Source organism: Salmo trutta, chromosome 28 (genome assembly GCF_901001165.1).
Source record: "Salmo trutta chromosome 28, fSalTru1.1, whole genome shotgun sequence".
In the NCBI taxonomy this organism is placed as follows: Eukaryota; Metazoa; Chordata; class Actinopteri; order Salmoniformes; family Salmonidae; genus Salmo; species Salmo trutta.
Genome location: NC_042984.1, coordinates 36,813,166 through 36,833,571, shown reverse-complemented (window position 1 = coordinate 36,833,571; position 20,406 = coordinate 36,813,166). Strand labels below are relative to the sequence as shown.

The 20,406-nt window shown below is 42.9% G+C and overlaps 1 protein-coding gene across 8 annotated transcripts in view; it reads right to left on the bottom strand.

Moving 5' to 3' along the window:
* Window positions 1–1,560: 1,560 nt before the first annotated feature.
* LOC115166133 (IQ motif and SEC7 domain-containing protein 1) overlaps window positions 1,561–20,406 on the bottom strand; it is a 189,555-nt gene continuing 170,709 nt past the window's right edge. For 7 of the 8 annotated variants that reach the window (XM_029719855.1, XM_029719857.1, XM_029719859.1 and 4 more), the window contains 8 exons: window positions 19,577–19,716; window positions 10,722–10,751; window positions 9,399–9,524; window positions 9,074–9,173; window positions 8,675–8,836; window positions 7,967–8,143; window positions 6,076–6,125; window positions 1,561–4,627 (listed from right to left, as the gene is read on the bottom strand). In XM_029719855.1, coding sequence (XP_029575715.1) covers window positions 4,082–4,627; window positions 6,076–6,125; window positions 7,967–8,143; window positions 8,675–8,836; window positions 9,074–9,173; window positions 9,399–9,524; window positions 10,722–10,751; window positions 19,577–19,716 — 1,331 coding nt within the window. In that variant the 3' untranslated portion in view covers window positions 1,561–4,081. The remainder of the gene's footprint in view (window positions 4,628–6,075; window positions 6,126–7,966; window positions 8,144–8,674; window positions 8,837–9,073; window positions 9,174–9,398; window positions 9,525–10,721; window positions 10,752–19,576; window positions 19,717–20,406) is intronic. The other variant, XM_029719864.1, reaches the window with a different exon arrangement.

Below are 20,406 nucleotides of genomic sequence, written 5' to 3'. Positions count from 1 at the left end.
CTTTATGGTGGGAAATACACATGCAGAGATCATCCGTTCACCCACACCGCATCTCACAAAGACACGGCGGTTGGAACCAAAAATCTCAGATTTAGACTCCAGACCAAAGGACAGATTTCCACCGGTCTAATGTCCATTGCTCGTGTTTCTTGGCCAAAGCATGTCTTTTCTTCTTATTGGTGTCCTTCAGAAGTGGTTTCTTTGCAGCAATGCGACCCTGAAGGCCTGATTCACACATCCTCCTCTGAACAGTTGATGTTGATATGTGTCTGTTACTTGAACTCTGTGAAGCATTTATTTGGGCTGCAATTTCTGAGACTGGTAACTCTAATGAACTTATCCTCTGCAGCAGAGGTAACTATGGGTCTTCCTTTCCTGTGGCAGTCCTCATGAGAGCCAGTTTCATCATAGCGCTTGACGGTTTTTGCGACTGCACTTGAAGAAAGTTCTTGAAATTGCGACTGCGCTTTCAAAGTTCTTGACATTTTCCGTATTGACTGACCTTCATGTCTTAAAGTAATGGACTGTCCTTTGAACTGTTCTTGCCATAATATGGACTTGGTCTTTTACCAAATAGGTTCTTTATTCTGTATAACCCCCCCCCCCCCCCCTTCCTTGTCACAACATAACTGATTGGCTCAAATGCATTAAGAAAGAAAGAAATTCCACAAATGAACTTTTAAGAAGGCGCACCCGTTAATTGAAATGCATTCCAGGTAACACCTTATGAAGCTGGTTGAGAGAATGCCAAGAGTGTGCAAAGCTGTCATCAAGGCAAAGGTTGGCTATTTGAAGAATCTCAAATATAAAATATATTTGGATTTATTTAACACTTTTTTGCTTACTACATGATTCAATATGTGTAATTTCATAGTTTTGATGTCTTCACTATTATTCTACAATGTAGAAAATAGTAAAAAATAAAGTAAAACCCTTGAATGAGTAGGTGTTCTAAAACTTTTGACTGGTAGTGTGTATGTAGATGAAATGCATGCTGAGCTCCAGTAACAATCAGCTTAATATGGGACGCAAGAGCAAGTCAACATCAGGAGATTCCAAATCCAAACCAATGAAAAGAGAGGAAATAAAGTTAATCAACTTTACTGGCTGACCTGTTCAGTCAGCTCACAGTGAAAAAGACACACGATGCATCAGGTCCATGCAGTGCATTGTGGGGGTACTTATCAGACTATAGACTGTGGACATTTCTTGAAGCACTACAACACATATCAAGATAAATGTATACATTTCGTTCTCTATTTTTACATTGTCCGACCATTTCTGAGTTACAAAAAAGAAAATTAGAAAGACATTCAATTGATTATTCATGTCATAGGTAAGATATGTTTATCTGTCTACATTTCCTTATTTGTTGTTATAATATCATGGATCTAACATGAACAGACGTGTTGAGTGAAGCCTAGGCCTCAACCCATTGGGCACAGGTGTCAATTCAACGTCTATTCCACTTTGGTTCAATGTAATTTCATTGAGATGATGTGGAAACAACCTTGATTCCATCAGTGTGTGCCCAGTGGGAAGTCTGACTTATGGTTGTGGTTTTCTTAGTGAATGTTAAAATACATTTACACCCTGAATATTGGGACAAACAGTTGACTTTTACTTTAATGTACACACGATAATATACTCTTATTTTGTAGAATGTAGAAAGATATTTTTCTTTACATATAACCCAGTTCCTTTGTTTTATTTGCATTTCTTTGCTGTATATTAGATCTGGATTTCCTGAAAAATGAAAGCGTTCCTTCATATGTGCTTATCCAGCAAAATATTTATGTTCTGCCCAGAGGGAAGCATATTCCTTTATTAAAATATATACACACATTCCTCTTTCTTTTCACCGTCAACCAGTGCTTGACTTGGGACACCGGAGCAGAGTACCGGCACTTCAAACTACTGCTCGAGGTTCTGTTCCTCTTATAGAATTTTAGCTCATAAGTATTGAGGAGCTCCAGCACCTAAATATAAACAGTACTGGTACCCAAAATGAGTACCGGAACCTATTTCAGTCCAAGTCAAGCACTACCGTCAACTGTCTAAGTATATCATCTGAAAAAAAAAAAAAAAAAAAAGAATTCACCTGAATCTCTTCCAGGACAACATGATAACAGACTTGAACCTGTAAAGGGCCTACAAGTCTGCATTTTTTAATGTGATTATCGACTATGATAACACTGATTTGTTATACAATGTGCTGAGGATAGCCTCACATTAATAACATTACATGCAAAATCACTTCGACATTCCACTGAATTCCATTGAATTCGAAAATTCCAGGACTGTGTTTCTCAGAGAACCATGAGAACAGCCACACATTAAGCCACTGAGAGAGAACGACAGGGGTCCAAACTAAATAAATAACAATGCAACATGAAAACACACAAAACAAACAGAAGGGACACTTTTTTGTTTTGAATGTACAAAACCAGTACGAAGATATTGCACATACTGTACATAATGAAAGAGCTAAGATGACAAACAAAAAACTAAACACAACATACTTAAGAGGTTATTCTAGTCACTCACCTACTCAGGTTTTGTGATGAAAACAAAGATATAGTAAATTATGAAGAAAAAAAAAATAAAGGATTATCATATTTTGATTTGAAGAGTCAAGAATGCAGCTGCTTCATATATCAAAGGCATGAGACATTGTCAGCTTTACTGCGGGTCCATCAGTAAAGTGACGTGAGCCTCAACTTCTATAACGTAAAGTGTCTGAGAGGTCAGGAAAGCTGTGAGCTTAGCCAGCATACAACCAAAAGAAGGCCATGAGCTCAACACGAGATCGGTGACACTTCCCCACTGCCATCTTACTACATGTCCTTACTCACAGTACTAAACTTCAATACTTCATATAGGAGTACTACACCGAGCCGAGTGGGACCCATCCACCCAGCATAGGAACAATATATGGTCAGTAGACACCCATATCTGTTCACTCTGAGGTTTTATACATGACAGCCCAGCGTTAGGAGGGCCATGTGCCACAGCTGCATTCCAGTCTCTCAATGCTCTGGTTGGAAGGCAAAAGGTTCCAGAGTAGGTTATTGGCCTGCCTGACAATGTGGCTCCACTCCCCCTTCCCATCTATCCTGTTACCATAGAGTCAGTATAATACTGATACAGTTTATTTCTAATGATAATAATGGTTGTAAGTATAATCTTACAAGGTACTTTACGCACAATATATACTGTACATGAAGTCTAGACTAAATAGTTTATGCATTAGTAATTGGCACATTTATCAATGAGAGCTAGGAGACAACACGTAAAGCTGTCATCTACAGTAAATACAACACTAGAACTACTACGATTGAGACTGTTGTTAGCCTGTCCGTTGGTCTAGTTATTGTGAAATGATTACACCTATCTTTTTTAATCTACATGAATTCTAGGAGGCAAGAACAAATAGCATTCTTAAAAATGAAGAGAGTTTTGGAAACCTCAAGAAAGCAGTGTTAAAAGCTAGCTTTGTTTAAAAAGACTGTATACAATATAATATGCCATTGTGACAGAGAAAACAGTCAGACATATTTTCTCAGGCCTATCCCAGGTGGTCTTGTCTCCTGATTACGTGAAGGGAAGACAGGCTATTTAAAGAACGGAGAAGTGGACAGCGGCCTACAGAGAATGCACGGTTCTCTTCAGCCGTCACAGCCGGGTTTGGTGTGAGTTCATGGGGAGGAGGGAAAGCGTTTCCCCATACAAAACACCTCCCTGAAGCCCTGACAGAGAGACAGAGGCCCTTACTAAGGTTCGAGCAGAGGCCCTTTGTGGAAGAATTGAGTCTGGTTTCCATCCAGCATATTGGTGAGCAGCTGAAGGGGGGAGCGGATACATGGGACTGCCAGAGGTCCATCTCCATCACAGCAGTGGAACACAGTAGATAGGCCATCGACTGACAGTATACCCTCTGTCCCTTTGGGGAAGAGACTGTCCCTCCCTTAAGTTCACTCACTCACTCTTTCCTTTTGCTCATTCAATCTTTTCTCTCTCTCGCTCTCTTTCGTTCTCTCTTTTGCTCTCGCTCTCTCTCGCTCTCTTTCAGTGAGGGACGTCACACCACGGTGCTGATGCCACTGTGTTTGGGTTTGGGCCCGCTGGGTGCCGGGCCCTGCAGCTGACTGTGGTGGTGAGGGGCATGCTGGGAGTGTGAGGCGTGATGGGAATGCTGGCTATGGGTGCCGTGCTGTGGTACATGCGGGTGGGGGTGGGTGTGTTGGTGTGTGTGGGAGGAGGATGCATATGCTGCCGGGTGCTGGTGGTACTGTGTGTGGGGAGGGGGGTGGTAATGGTGGTGGTGGTGGTAGGGAGGGGGGTTCTGTTGGACGTGGCAGTACTGGGAGTGGTGGAGCTGGGCCTGGGCTACCTGCTGGGCAGTGTGGTGGAGGTTGGACGGATGAGGAGTGTGGGAGATGAGGGTGGGGTGACCAGGCAGAGGAAGAGGAGGATGGCTCTGGGATGAAGGCTTCCCCCGTTTGCTGCCAAAGAGCGACCCGAGGAGGGAGGAGGAGTTGGGGATGGTGGGGTGGCCCCGGGGCGGGCCCTCGCTGCGTGGGGTTGTGGCTCTCCGGCGTATGTGAGGACTGTTAATGATGGACCCCTGTGGGAGAGAAGAGGGTAACATCATCTCTATCCATGCCTTCTATACAGGCAGACACTCACAGTATCACACCACATACTAGACTACCAGCAGTTAAGCTAAGGCATCACCTCATGGAAGTGGTGAAAACTGCCTGCATATTCAAGGGTCAACAGCAAGTTGCAAAACGTTACAGACAGAGCATGCAAATAAATTAACTAAAAATATCAGATCATGATGGCGGACAGACAAATAATGAATGGTAATATCAGGGTTATGGCCACTCGACAATGTTACAAATGAAGAAACCTATTTAGAAAAAACTCAAACTTTCTTAAATGACATACGCGTCAGAGAAATTTGAAAACGGGACCTTTTATTGTAGATGCATCAAAAGTATAAAAGGCTGATAATATATTCATATTGTTGAACGCCTTCCAAACCTGAGAGTCCCACATGCAACTGGTTAAAAACAATGGAGGCAGAGGATCCACATGCAGAGGAGGTGACAAGCAAAATCTCCATCCATATTGGCTTTGCATTCAGCCAGACAGCGGGAAGCAGAGATGCTGGAGATCTGGTAGTCACATTTAAAAATAACTCTGTTCACTTATCCCCCAATCTAGTTCCAACTCTATCCTTTTTGGGATTCATCCAAGTTTTAAAAGTCCTTCCTTTGGTGCATGCTCTGTCCAAGGTTGTGAAGAGACCATACAGATTTCTTTGAAAGTGGAATGACATTTTCAAGGGTTCCCAGACTTCAAAACCAACACACGGACTCATGGAATGAAGAAATGATGATGAATGAAATCCACATCTTTCATATTGACTCTTTGATATTGTGTGTAAAAAGCTCATCGATAAAGTTCTGACAGTGAGATATTGATGTGACCGTGAGCTGTTGTAAGATAACCTTCCTCCCTAAGCCTCAAACCTCTGTGAGCTTTCTTTCAATAGGACAGGCAGGGAACAGGAGAGGGACCAGAGAGGGGGGCTTTAGGTTTGCACAACACTAGGGGGGAGAGTAGGTGCTACAACAGGTATTCACTGGCACCCCTGCCTAAGGTAAGAGAGCCCCAAAGGAAAGCCAAACTGCGGGTTGGGACATGGCTGAATGGAAGACATTAGACTGTGATCAAAACAAACAGCTGGGGGGATTAGAGGGAGGAAGGGGGAATTAGTAGTAGTCATGCTTGTTTCAAGAAAAAGGGCAAACTGGCCACATGACCAAAACAAGACATGTCTCCCATCTAGCCAGCGTCAGAGGCAGGCAGCCCATGCATGCACACTAACCGAGGCAGGCAGGTTGTTAAAAGGCATCCGAGATTTAAAAAAAAGGTCATAAAACAAAATGAACTGAGAGTCTATGAAGCAGAGAGGGGTGCAAGAACAACAAAAATAAACTGTGTTTTTTTTTTACAGAGCACATCATCACAGAGTAGCTTGGACACCAGCTGCTTCCAACTTACTTCCATATTGCTGTCTAGTGATCCTGCACTGCTGCGGCGCCCACGCTTGCCTGCCCGAGACATGCAATACCACAGATTAGAGATGGATAGGACAGCACTCCTGGATCAACTACAGAGGTTTAGGCAGCCCTCCTCTCCCCTAGGGGGCAGTGCAGGGGGTTGTGAGTAGTACACTGGAAGCTGAGATAAAAGGGGCAGCGAGTGTGTGGGGGACCGGTTGATAGATAGGTAGATATTACTGTCACGTCCATTATTTTAGCAGCTTTGTTCATATTTACTTAGGAGATAAAGAGAGACATTTGATCAGTGTACTTTTACACTACATTTTGAATTTACTGCATTGCTCAAAATTAAAGGACAAGGAAATCATTTTTGCAACATTCAGCTGAGGACATCAGTATAACTACAAAGCTAAGCAATGTTAGTATTTCTAAACTACAACGAGTTAAGATTATTCATTGATTTTTTCCTGATAAAATGTGACAACACAGATTTAATGTTGTCACAAGATGTAGATTGTCATAAGGAAGGGTAACGGGTGGCTTTGTAGAGAGCCAATGGCAGTGACAGTCACGGAGAAGAAACATCAAAAGCAATACAATGGCTGTTGCACATGAGGTGTACGAGCAAATAGAGCAGTTTGCCACTGTCATAAGCTCAGCCAATGGATACATGACCAGTCTTCACATATGGAGAAACAGGAGAAAACCCAATGGGAATGGAAATATCAGGAAGTACATAATGCGATGGAGAATGGCGAGAAAATTAAAATATATTGTACACAGGACATGACCACACTACCATGCCACATCCTGTGTTGAGAAAGTTAGGGCTTAAACATACACAAAAACCTAAGACAGGAGGGAGGAAACACTCCTATGTTGATCTATTGACTTCAGCACTGACTAGCCTTATCATATCTGTATTTCAGTATAGTACCCAACATGACAATGGAAACAGAGCAAATACATCCTAATGTGAGATCCTGTAGAACTCCTATATGGATTTCATTACGTTACCATGATGTCTTAACATAACTGCGATCCAGAATGAATGACATGTTCTCAAGGTGATTCGCTTTAGAGTCGAAATGCTATGTGAAACATTCTTGATATTCATGACAATGAGATGTTCGTTGTAATTTTGGAACCAGATCTCGTCTTGCGTCAGTTATTGTATGAGAACAGGTCCCCATTGAGTTCAGTAGGTTCGGATCACAGCAATACATGAGAGAATGACTGGTAGTGAAAAACGGTGGATTAATTAAACATATAACAAGCAAGCCTTATCATGAAATGTTTGAGAAAAAAAAGGGATTTAAGAATGAGAATGTGACACGAAAAAGTGCAAAAATCAAAGGTGTTCATTGAGATATAAAGTATATTTTGATTTAGATACAGGGGCGAGAGCAATCCTTCCTTCAATATCACTTCTCAGTGGAAAGGCAAACTAAAGTAGACCTATTGATAGCATCATACCAAATAGCTATTCACTTAGAAACGTCTATTTTTCAATGGCACAAACCTACTTCTGCTGTTTCATATCCCAGGTTATGATAAAATATTTCACATTGGGGTAGGGCACCAGTACCATAAAATAATTTTAGGACTAAACTAACAGGACCTTAAGCGCAATTATCTTGTAAAGTCTCACACTGCCCAGATACAGAATGCATTTAAGTTATTTAATAAGAACATCTCACCCGAATAACGTTTTACTTAATCATCAATACAGCTTAAGAGAAGTCTGACATCAGTTCAAGGTGCTATAAAACATAATGTTGGATGTTCCGAGTTATATTACCATAGGACGAGTGAGGAGGTAAAAACAACAGAGGGTCTCTCCCAGGAAAGGACCGTTTTGTGAGCACAATGATGACCTTTGACCTTACCTGCTTCGGAGAGGTCGCGGAGGGAGCTGCTGAGGGCGCTCCTCTTCAGGCCCTCGCCCATGGTGTAGGTGTCGTCCAGACTGGCACGGTTCATGTTGCCATTGCCAGCCTCCTTCTTCAGCCCAGAGCTCTGGGACATACTGGGCCTCACCACCCCTTTCTGCTTCTCAAGCTCAGCTTTATATGAACATACATATGGGGAGAGAGTAAGGTAAAGATAACGTGTGTGTGTGTGTGTGGTGTGTATATATATATATGTTTCAGCATTCATCTTCAAACATACAATATTTCTACATTTCCTCATATAATTTCATTACTGGCACTTACTTTTATATAGATTATTACTATACATTCGGTAACTATAGCATTTACATAATAATCAAATATAACATTGTAAAAGTGCACCTAAATCCTTTCGCATATTAGACTAATTCGTAAAAACAGTCTTCTGTGTGTTTCTCTTCGATAAATGCCCTTCCGCAAACACAATCCTCCTCGTGGTAGTCATCCTGTGAACTCTATAAACATTCCTTCTCATAAACAGAGAGTGAGTAATGAGGACCAGGCCCTATCTGCCTCTACTTGACTGAGTTTACATGGCTCGCAGCGGCCAGGGAGCGAGGGGCGGATGGAGGGAGGGGAAAAGGGAATGAGGGTGGAGGGAAAAAGGGAATGAGGGCGGGGTAGAGAGCTAAAATGTCTGCTCACACTCTATCCTGTATTTCTCCATTTCCTGGACCTCGGCGATAGACTCTCGCAGGTCGTCAGTGAACTTCTTGCGGTCCTGGGGGTTGGGCGCGTTAAAGTTGATGAGGACCTTGATGTCGGCACCTGGTATGGCTGATGTAAGCCTGATTCCATTCCCGTAATCTGGACCAAACACAGAGAGAGAGAGACCTTTAAAACTCAGGGCATCGACCACAAAGGAAGTTTAAAATCTGTCTGATGTTTTGAAAGTATAAACAGTGTCTCGTTCCATCATCACAGGATGGTTACATGTATATAGATGTGCAAATTGAACCCAGTGGGATGTACTATAAAACCATGCTGGGCTAACAACACATCACAGAGATGGTGAATGGACAGGGAGAGGTCTGTTCTACTTACACTGGTTCTCAAACATCAGAACCTGCATCCCATACAGAGAAAAAGACTGCCGGAAGCTGTATGTCACAGAGTTCTTCTTCTTCTGGAAAATCTTTGTCACCTGCACCCAAATAAACACCCAAACAAGCACACAGACAAATACACGAGTTATACTTTGAGGGCAATAAAGATATTGGAGAAACCAAAAAAAGGTTTGAACTGAAAGCTCATAGACTGTACTTCTTTGCTCATTGTTGTTGCTGTGAGGCCACATTTGAAAGACCATATTTGAATGACCATATTTAACAAAGGACAGGGCAGGACAAAGGCAGGAGAGGACACGTACCACCAGAAGGTCATTAAACAGGAAGATCTCCCGCTGGTGCAGACCTAACTTCTGGAGCTTGTTGGGGTCTGGCACTTCAAACAGCCGACAGTAGCACACTAGCCTGCGATGGGGCAGGGACAGCACCTAGAAACCAACCCAACGACATTACTCACTAACACACAGCGGTCAGGCCCTGGGCTTAGGTCAAAGAGTAATATGACCCCAAATTGAAGTATAACTGTTGTTAAGCGCACATGCACACACTCAGACATACGTGCGCACACACCCCTCAGCTAGGCCAACAGGGAAATGAAAACAAACAGTGAGCCTCTATTTTAGGATGATTTAGTGTGTGGAGTGCAGGGGAAATGGGTTATAATGATGTCTGAATAGTGTGCTATAAAACCCCTGTGTGATGCTGTTTCTCCTTGTTACATTATTCATCCTAATGTATTCATTGTCGTCAGGAGAGGTGGTTTCACCACCCTACTTTGTTTGGAAGTCAGGGGGACACAGAGTAATTCGACTAGGATTCCCTTGGATCAAAACACATCTGTCACTTATTCCCACGCAAACTGTGCTCATAAAACTTTAATACCAGGAAATGAAGATGGTGTAAAACTGTCTGATTCATCCAATGAAAAGCAGGAGCCAGCTGATATCTAGATGATTTTCCTCTAGTCTATGATTATGTGAACAGTGTAATGGCAGTAGAACAGAAGCCTGTGAGCACATAGGTTACAGAAGGTTACGTAGTTTATTATTCTCCCAAATAGATTCAGAACAATCTTTCAGCATGTCTCACCCCTAAAACATTCATGACTAATAATACCCACTCTAACAAATGCCCTCTGTCTGTGGGAGGCTTCTGTGTGGGTAGGAGTGTGTGCGTATATGTGTGTGTGTACGCGGGTATGTGTGTATGCGTGTGTTTGTGTGTGCGCGCGTGTGTGAAGCCTCTGTGTGGTCTGCTTCTTGGCAGTGATGCATGCTCGGCTCAGCACAGTCAGTAAACAGTGCAGCTCACTGGTGCCTAGGAATGTATATGTGTTGACTCTGTCTACAGGTTCATCACAGGAGATCCTGCTCATCTCAGTAATAGGTGTGGACTTTTAGGGGCAAGAAGACCTTTAATCCAACTAAAGCCATCTGAAACAACAAGTATCTACAGGATGTGGATTATTTTGGCCATCCTGACACTGTCAGACTGGGTGATGTTAATATAGGCCGAACACTAAACACATATAAATGGCCCTTGCTTTACATAGAAACTGTGGGTGAGTAAAATGACGCATAACAATGACATGATCATTGCATGCCAAACTGTGAACATGTACTTACACATCCTATTCCATGGTGGAGAGATCCAATCTGCAATGGGAGGACAGAGAAAATATCAGAAGGAGAACCTCATTACTGTTTTAAGTGCATACAGGGCACGTACCTAGAACCTGTTACATACAGTTGAAGTCGGAAATGTACATACACCTTAGCCAAATACATTTAAACTCAGTTTTTCACAATTCCTGACATTTAATCCTAGTAAAAAATTCCCTGTCTTAGGTCAGTTAGGATCACCACTCTTTATTTTAAGAATGTGAAATATCAGAATAGTAGAGAGAATGATTTATTTCAGCTTTTATTTATTTCATCACATTCCCAGTGGGTCAGAAGTTTACATACACTCAATTAATATTTGGTAGCATTGCCTTTAAATTGTTTAACTTGGGTCAAATGTTTCGGGTAGCCTTCCACAAGCTTCCCACAATAAGTTGGGTGAATTTTGGCCCATTCCTCCTGACAGAGCTGGTGTAACCGAGTCAGGTTTGTAGACCTCCTTGCTCGCACACGCTTTTTCAGTTCTGCCCACACATTTTCTATAGGATTGAGGTCAGGGCTTTGTGATGGCCACTCCAATACCTTGACTTTGTTGTCTTTAAGCCATTTGCCACAACTTTGGAAGTATGCTTGGGGTCATTGTCCATTTGGAAGACGCATTTGCGACCAAGCTTTAACTTCCTGACTGATGTCTTGAGATGTTGCTTCAATATATCCACATAATTTTCCTCTTCATGATGCCATCTATTTTGTGAAGTGCACAAGTCCCTCCTGCAGCAAAGCACCTCCACAACATGATGCTGCCACCCCGTGCTTCACGGTTGGGATGGTGTTCTTTGGCTTGCAAGCCTCCCCCTAGTTCCTCCAAACAATATGACGGTCATTATGGCCAAACAGTTCTACTTTTGTTTCATCAGACCAGAGGACATTTCTCCAAAAAGTACAATCTTTGTCCCCATGTGCCGTTGCAAACCGTAGTCTGGCTTTTTTATGGCGGTTTTGGAGCAGTGGCTTCTTCCTTGCTGAGAGGCCTTTTAGGTTATGTTGATATACTCGTTTTACTGTGGATATAGATACTTTGTATCTGTTTCCTGCAGCATCTTCACAAGGTCCTGCTGTTCTACTTTTCGCACCAAAGTAAGTTCATCTCTAGGAGACAGAACGCGTCTCCTTCCTGAGCGGTATGACGGCTGCGTGGTCCCATGGTGTTTATACTTGCGTACATTTGTTTGTACAGATGAACGTGGTACCTTCAGGCGTTTGGAAATTGCTCCCAAGGATGAACCAGACTTGTGGAGGTCTACATTTTTTTTCTGAAGTCTTGGCTGATTTCTTTTGATTTTCCCATGATGTCAAGCAAAGAGGCACTGAATTTGAAGGTAGGCTTTTAAATACATCCACAGGTACACATCCAACTGACTCAAATGATCTCAATTAGCCTATCAGAAGCTTCTAAAGCCATGACATCAATTTCGGGAATTTTCCAAGCTGTTTAAAGGCACAGTCAACTTAGTGTAAACTTCTGACCCACTGGAATTGTGATACAGTGAATTATAAGTGAAATAATCTGTCTGTAAACAATTGTTGGAAAAATTACTTGTGTCATGCACAAAGTATATGTCCTAACCCACTTGCCAAAACTATAGTTTCTTACCAAGACATTTGTGGAGTGGTTGATAAACGAGTTTTAATGACTCCAACCTAAGTGTATGTAAACTTCCGACTTCAACATCTCAAACGTCATCTTATTGATGGGGTCATACAGATAATTCTCCCTCTAAAGCTGTACAGTTGCAGCATGGTCCAAGACATGTCTGTCTGTTTACGTCTGTACAAGCCACGAGCCATTTATGTGCAAGCAACCCTCATGGGAAACTCAAAGTTGGGTCTCAGTATTCCAGTAATCCTGTCTGTGAGTCAGTAATGAGTTGAATGAAGTGGTTTAAACAACTGAGGTGAAAACAAGATCTCTAGCTCTACATTACCAGTGGGACAGATACAGTACATTATTGTAGAACGGAAGTCTAATTTGTTGTTTAATGTCCAGGTACTTCACTGTACTGTCGGCCCTCTGAGGGTTTTGATACTGCCGTTTAGTGATGAGGGATCATTTTTCTTTGGGTTATACAGGGTTAATCACTCCTTTAAATTCCTGGGGTCACTGAAAATCTCAGGCTTTTTTTCCCTTCTACCTTTACATGACTGAAATGATGCAATCACCATTGCACTGCACACTGCCCTATCGTATTTGGACAAGAGAAATAACTATGTAAGAATACTGTTCATCGACTACAGCTCAGCCTTCAACACCATAGTACCCTCCAAGCTCATCACTAAGCTCAGGGCCCTGGGCCTTAACCCCTCCCTGTGCAACTGGGTCCTGGACTTCCTGACAGGCCGACCCCAAGTGGTGAAGGTTGGCCACAACACCTCCACCATACTGATCCTCAGGAGGGGTACGTCCTCAGCCCCTCCTGTACTCCCTGTTCACCCATGACTGCGTGGCCACGAACGCCTCCAACTCAATCATCTTGTTTGTTGACGACAACAGTAGTAGGCTTGATTACCAACAATGACGAGACAGCATACAGGGAGGCGGTGAGAGCCCTGGCTGAGTGGTGCCAGGACAATAAACTCTCTGTCAACGTCAACAAAACGAAGGTGCTGATTGTGGACTACAGGAGACAGCAGAGAGAGCACACCCTCATCCACAGGCCCGAAGTAGAAAGGGTCAAAAGCGTCAAGTTCGGCGTGAACTTCACTGACAACCTGAAATTCTTCATACAGAATGCGCAACAGCGGCTCTTCAAACTTGGCCCCTAAGACCCTCACCAAATTTTTGAATCTTAGTCACTGTTCTAGCTGGCTAGCACCCGGGACTCTACCCTGAACCCTAGAGAATGCTGCCCTATGTACAAAGTAATTAAACACTGGTCACTTTAATAATGTTTACATACGGTTTTACCCACTTCATATGTACAGTGCATTCGGAAAGTATTCAGACCCCTTGACACTTTCCAAATGTTATGTTACAGACTTATTTAGAAAAATATTTTTAAAAACCATGTTTATCAATATGCACACAATACCCCATAACAACAAAGCGAAAACAGGTTTTTAGAAATGTTTGCAAATTAATAAAAAATATCAAACAGAAATATCTTATTTACATAAGTATTCAGACCCTTTGCTATGAGACTTGAAATTGAGCTCAGGTACATCCTGTTTCCATTGATCATCCTTGAGATGTTTCTACAACTTGTTTGGAGTTGAATTCAATTGATTTGGAAAAGGCACACACCTGTTTAGATAAGGTCCCACAGTTGACAGTGCATGTCAGAACAAAAACCAAGCCATGAGGTCGAAGGAATTGTCCGTAGAGCTCCGAGACAGGATTGTGTTGAGGTACAGCTCTTGGGAAGGGTACCAAAACATTTCTGCAGCATTGAAGGTCCCCAAGAACACAGTGGCCTCCATTATTCTTAAAATTGAAGAAATTTGGAACCACTAAGACTCTTCCTAGAGATGGCTGCCTGGCCAAACTGAGCAATCGGGGGAGAAGGGGCTTGGTCAGGGAGGTGACCAAGAACCCGATGGTCACTCTGATAGAGCTTCAGACTTCCTCTGTGGAGATGGAGAACCTTCCAGAAGGACAACAATCTCTGCAGCACTCAACCAATTAGGCCTTTATTGTAGATTGGCCAGACGGAAGCCACTCCTCAGTAAAAGGCACAACAGCCCGCTTGGAGTTTGCCAAGAGACACCTAAAGGACTCTCAGACCATGAGAAACAAGATTCTCTGGTCTGATGAAATCAAAATGTAACTCCTTGGCCTGAATGCCAAACGTCACGTCTGGAGAAAACCTCGCACCATCCCTACAGTGAAGCATGGTGGTGGCTGCATCATGGTGTAGGGATATTTTTCAGCGGCAGGGACTGGGAGACTAGTCAGGATAGAGGTAAAGATGAACGGAGCAAAGTACAGAGAGATACTTGATGAAAACCTGCTCCAGAGCACTCAGGACCTCAGACTGGGGCAAAGGTTCACCTTCCAACAGGACATCAACCCTAAGCACAAAGCCAACAACGCAGGAGTGGCTTCGGGACAAGTCTCAATGTCCTTGAGCGGGCCAGCCAGAGCCTGGACTTGAACCCGATTGAACATGTCTGGAGAGACCTGACAATATCTGTGCAGTGACGCTCCCCATCCAACCTGACAGAGCTTGAGAGAATCTGCAGAGAAGAACAGGAGAAACTCCCCAAATACAGGTGTGCCAAGCTTGTGGCATCATACCCAAGAAGACTCAAGGCTGTAATCGCTGCCAAAGGGTCTGAATACTTATGTAAATGTAATCTTTTTTTTTTTATATATATATAAAATTGAAGAATTTCTAAAAACTTGTTTTTGCTTTGTCATTTTGGAGTATTGTGTGTAGATTGAGGAGGGGAAAAAACTATTGCAGAATAATGCTGTAAATGAAAATTGTACACCCAAGGTAGGCTACTGGCCCTTTAAGAGCTAGAAAATATTTGGTATCCTATTATATGATTCCCACCAAATATATTGTCTTCTCACACTATTCAAACCCCACAATCAATAAACAGAGTATGAAGCTCTCGTAGTCTATAGATCACATATTGCAAACAAATAATCTGAACTAAAAACTCCACACATTTTGGAATTTCTGTGTGTCCTTAATGAGGTACCGCTCTGGGGAAGGGTACCAAAACATTTCTGCAGCATTGAAGGTCCCCAAGAACACAGTGGCCTCCATCATTCTTAAAATTGAAGAAAATCAATATCCAAAAACAGCAACAACAAAAAAATTATGCGAATCTGCACATCAATATCTTCTCTTTTTTGTGGCACCAATGTGAGGGGTTATGGCAGGGGAAACTGTGTTGCGATAATGGCAAGTGAACCTGGGGAGCTTTCGTTCACATTGTCCTATAAAACGGAACCGGACCGTGGAATTCAAGGGAACCGAACTCAGACCACCTCTCGAGATGGTCACAGTTCGGTACGCTTTGGGGGCTCTTTTGAGGGGTCTAAGTTCCTTTGGAGTTCACATAAATTGTCTGAAAGGGACCAAGTGTGAAAACACCCTTAAAGACTAACCAAGAAAGCCTCATAGCTCTAATCGCTGACAAATGTGATTCTACCATGTATTGACTCAGGGGTGTGAAAATGTATTTCATTTTCAATAAATGTGCAAAAATGTCTAAAAACACGTTTTCACTTTGTCATTATTGGGTATTGTGAGTAGATGGGTGAGAAAATGCATTTAATCAATTTTGAATTAAGGCTGTAACTCAACAAAATGTGGAATAAGTCAAGGGGTATGAATACTTTGAGGGCATTGTGTATACTGCTGTATAACACTTTTCTATTCATATTGTGTCCATAAGATATTTACACATCATTATATATATATATATATATATATATATATATTACATTATATGTTTATATTTCGCTCTCTGACATTGCCCATTCTGATATTTCTTAAATATATATTTTTGGATGATGTGTCTATTGCTTTTTTTAAATGATTGCTAGGTATTACTGCACTGTTGGAACTTTAAACACAAGCATTTCGCTGCTCCTGCGATTACATCTGCAAATCTGTGTACACAAGCAATACAATTTGATTTGTTGTTCTCCCTCTGTTTTTGATCCTATATAGTAAGTGTAAGTAGGCTATGCCTTTTCACTATACTAAGTGTTATATTAGTGCAGTGGTACTCATTGCGCAAGCCCTTCATTTGCAGATTGCGGTGATTTTCCTATTTTCCATTCATAATACATAACAATGATACAATTTCAATTCAATGTGTTTAATGGAAGCCTGAATCACGTCACTGAATATACCTATTGCTCCCTGGACAGCAGATAGATGGCAGTATAGCGCAACTGTTGAACAGAAAGACCGAAATAGAACGCAACTGCTCAGCTACAGCGACTGACACAGCTACTCCATTTAATTTTGCAGTCTGGTCGACATGGATCAATTTATTGTAAAAAAAGAAAAGTAAATCTATTGACAAGGAAAATGAGGGGGAAGAGCTGGAGAACAACGTGACAGCCAAGAACGAACAAACACCAGGAGAGCCAGGACAATCAGGAAGATGGCGGCGGGGAATTGCAACTAGCTAACGTAGCTCTGGTGACTAAGAGAAGGATACGGTCGATTCAAGAAGAACACAGAAAGTTCCAAGAGAAATGCATAGACAAGTATTTTTTTGTTCTGCATAATAGGACTACCTCACTTTGTCTTATTTGCCAGAAGGCAGTCAATTGTTTTAAAGGCGCAAATTTAGAGCGACATTTCCAGTCACACCATGCCCACTTTGACAAAACATATCCGCCACAAAGCAACCTCCAGAAATAAAATAGCGCAACTCAAAAGACAGCTCAAAGGACAACAACAAATGATGGACAAATCTAGCGCTGTTGCAGAGAAAACGACAAGGCAACATATGAGATTGCTTGGATACTTGCGAGAAACAAGGCTCTCCTGAACATGGCTCTCTCGGGATATGCTGTCTGAGTCGGTACAGCCACCTGGATTCTTTGTGCATCGTGCCGACAGGAATAAACATCTCTCCGGGAAGAAGATGGGCGGGGGTGTATGTTTCATGATTAACGACTCATGGTGTAACAACATGCAGGAACTCAAGTCCTTTTGTTCACCTGACTTAGAATTCCTCAAACTGAAAGCGCGAATCACCACATTTAACCATGGAAAGGTGAATGGGAATATGGCCGAATCCAAACAGTGTAGTTATTCCCTCCACAAGGCAATCAAACAAGCAAAATGTCAGTATAGAGACAATGTAGAGTCGCAATTCAACGGCTCAGACACGAGACGTATGTGGCAGGGTCTACAGACAATTACAGACTACAAAAGGAAAACCAGCCACGTCACGGACACCGACGTCTTGCTTCCAGATAAACTAAACAACTTCTTTGCCACAGACGCAGCCTGCTACCAAGGACAGTGGGCTCTCCTTCTCTGTGGCCTACATGAGTAAGACATTTAAACATGTTAACCCTCGCAAGGCTGCTGGCCCAGACGGCATCCCTAGACGCTTCCTCAGAGCATGCGCAGACTAGCTGGCTGGTGTGTTTACGGACATATTCAATCTCTCCCTATCCCAGACTGCTGTCCCCACATGCTTCAAGATGGCCACCATTGCTCCTGTACCCAAGAATGCAAACGTAACTGAACTAAATGACTATTGCCCTGTAGCACTCACTTCTGTCATCATGAAGTGCTTTGAGAGACTAGTCAAGGACCATATCACCTCCACCTTACCTGTCACCCTAGACCCACTTCAATTTGCTTACCACCCCAATAGGTCCACAGACAATGCAATCGCCATCACACTGCCCTATCCCACCTGGACAAGAGGAATACTTATGTAAGAATGCTGTTCATTGACTATAGCTCAGCATTCAACACCATAGTACCCTCCAAGCTCATCATTAAGCTTGAGGGCCTGGGTCTCAACCCCCCCTGTGCAATTGCAATTGGGTCCTGGACTTCCTGACGGGCCGCCCCCAGGTGGTAAAGGTAGGAAACAACCGCTCCACTTCGCTGATCATCAACACTGGGGCCCCACAAGGGTGTGTGCTCAGCTCCCTCCTGTACTCCTTGTTCACCCATGACTGCGTGGCCATGCATGCCTCCTACTCAACCATCAAGTTTGCAGACGACACAACAGTAGTAGGCTTGATTACCAACAATGACGAGACAGCCTACAGGGAGGTGGTGAGGGCACTCGGAATGTGGTGTCAGTAAAACAACGATCGTGGACTTCAGGAAACAGCAGAGGGAGCACCCCCCTATCCACATCAACAGGACAGCAGTGGAGAAGGTGGATAGTTATGTTCCTCAGCGTACACATCACGGACAAACTGAAATGGTCCACCCACACAGACAGTGTGGTGAAGAAGATGCAACAGCGCCTCTTCAACCTCAGGAGGCTGGCTGAAGAAATGTGTCTTGTCACCTAAAACCCTCTAAGTTTTACAAACACATCACCGGAGGAAAACTACCTGCCCTCCAGGACACCTACAGCACCCGATGTCACAGGAAGGCCAAAAAGATCATCAATGACAACAACCACCAGAGCCACTACCTGTTCACCCCGCTATCATGCAGAAGGCAAGGTCAGTACATGTGCATCAAATCTGGGACCGAGAGACTGAAAAACAGCTTCTATCTCAAGGCCATCAGACTGTTAAACAGCCATCACTAACACAGAGAGGCTGCTGCCTACATACACACTTGAAATCATTGGCAACTTTAATTAATGGATCACTAGTCACTTTAATAATGTTTACATACATTACTCATCTCATATGTATATACTGTATTTTATACCATCTATTGCATCTTGCCTATGCCACTCTGACATTGCTTGTCCATATATTTATATGTATATATTGTTATTCCATTCCTTTACTTAGATTTGTGTATATTAGGTAGTTGTTGTGGAATTTTTAGATTACATGTTAGATATTGCTGCACTGTCAGAACTAGAAGCACAAGCATTTCGCTACACTCGCAATAACATCTGCTAACCATGTGTATGTGACCAATATAACTTGATTTGATTTGATAGAGTGTAAAGAAAAGGCCCAACACTCTCTCTCCACGGATAAATGTGTGTCTTTGGGCTGTATTTGACAAACCGCACGCCATCGTTAATCGAGGGGCTATGGAGTGACACATTTAATTAAGATGAGTCATGCCAGAGTAAACTCAAGGGCGTTTCAGGCATCTGCCTTGTATCAAGCACTATGCAAAAAGTGCTGTAGCAGAGTTTTAGGTAAGTTGTGTGCTCCTCACCGGTTTCTTCCCCACTATGAGTTTCTCCACCTTCTGAACCTGAGACACGTGGTCCTCGTTTGTCTTCAGCTCCCTCTTCCTGATCCTCTCATAGATTCCTACCAAAGTCTCCCTGGGGATGTCCTCCCCATCATCCACCCCTGGGGAGGAGAGGAGACAATGGTTACACACACACACACCCACAGACAGAGGCGCACACACACACAAAAGCAAGGACACAGCATGTACGCACGTGCGCACACACACTTTGTCTTTTTCATTTAGCGTGAGAATATGAATCCCTCTTATCCAATTACTTCTCCTTGTTTTACCATTACTGACACTCGTCACGATGGATGATGAATCAGCCCGCCATGCTTTACTTCTCAAATAAAATCTCAAATGCCAAGCAAAAAAACGACAAGTAGTTGTCTGTGCCTCTATCACGCTGCTCACCCAAGAATAAGAATTGCTAATGTGATTGTGTGAAGGTGCAATTAATTAGTGTTAACACATTTCTATCAAGGTCATCGCTACCTCAAAACAGCCTCGACTCAAACACACAATCACAGCCTGCCCTTGTGAACTGCCAGACGCTGCCAGATATTGAAATGGAATTTTAACACACGCAACATGTGACAGCCTCTTCAGATAGGGAGGGTGACAGCAGCATGTTGACGATGAAAAATGTATTGTTTTCATCTGTGTGTGATGAAAATGTTGCTTTCGTGATTGAAATGCTAATCATGTAGCACAAATGAACCGGTTCCATTTGTGATTGCGTATTCTCTGCCCCACTTCTGTCCTGCTGAGCTGGATTGGATGTGTGTTTTCTTCTTTTAATCCAGATA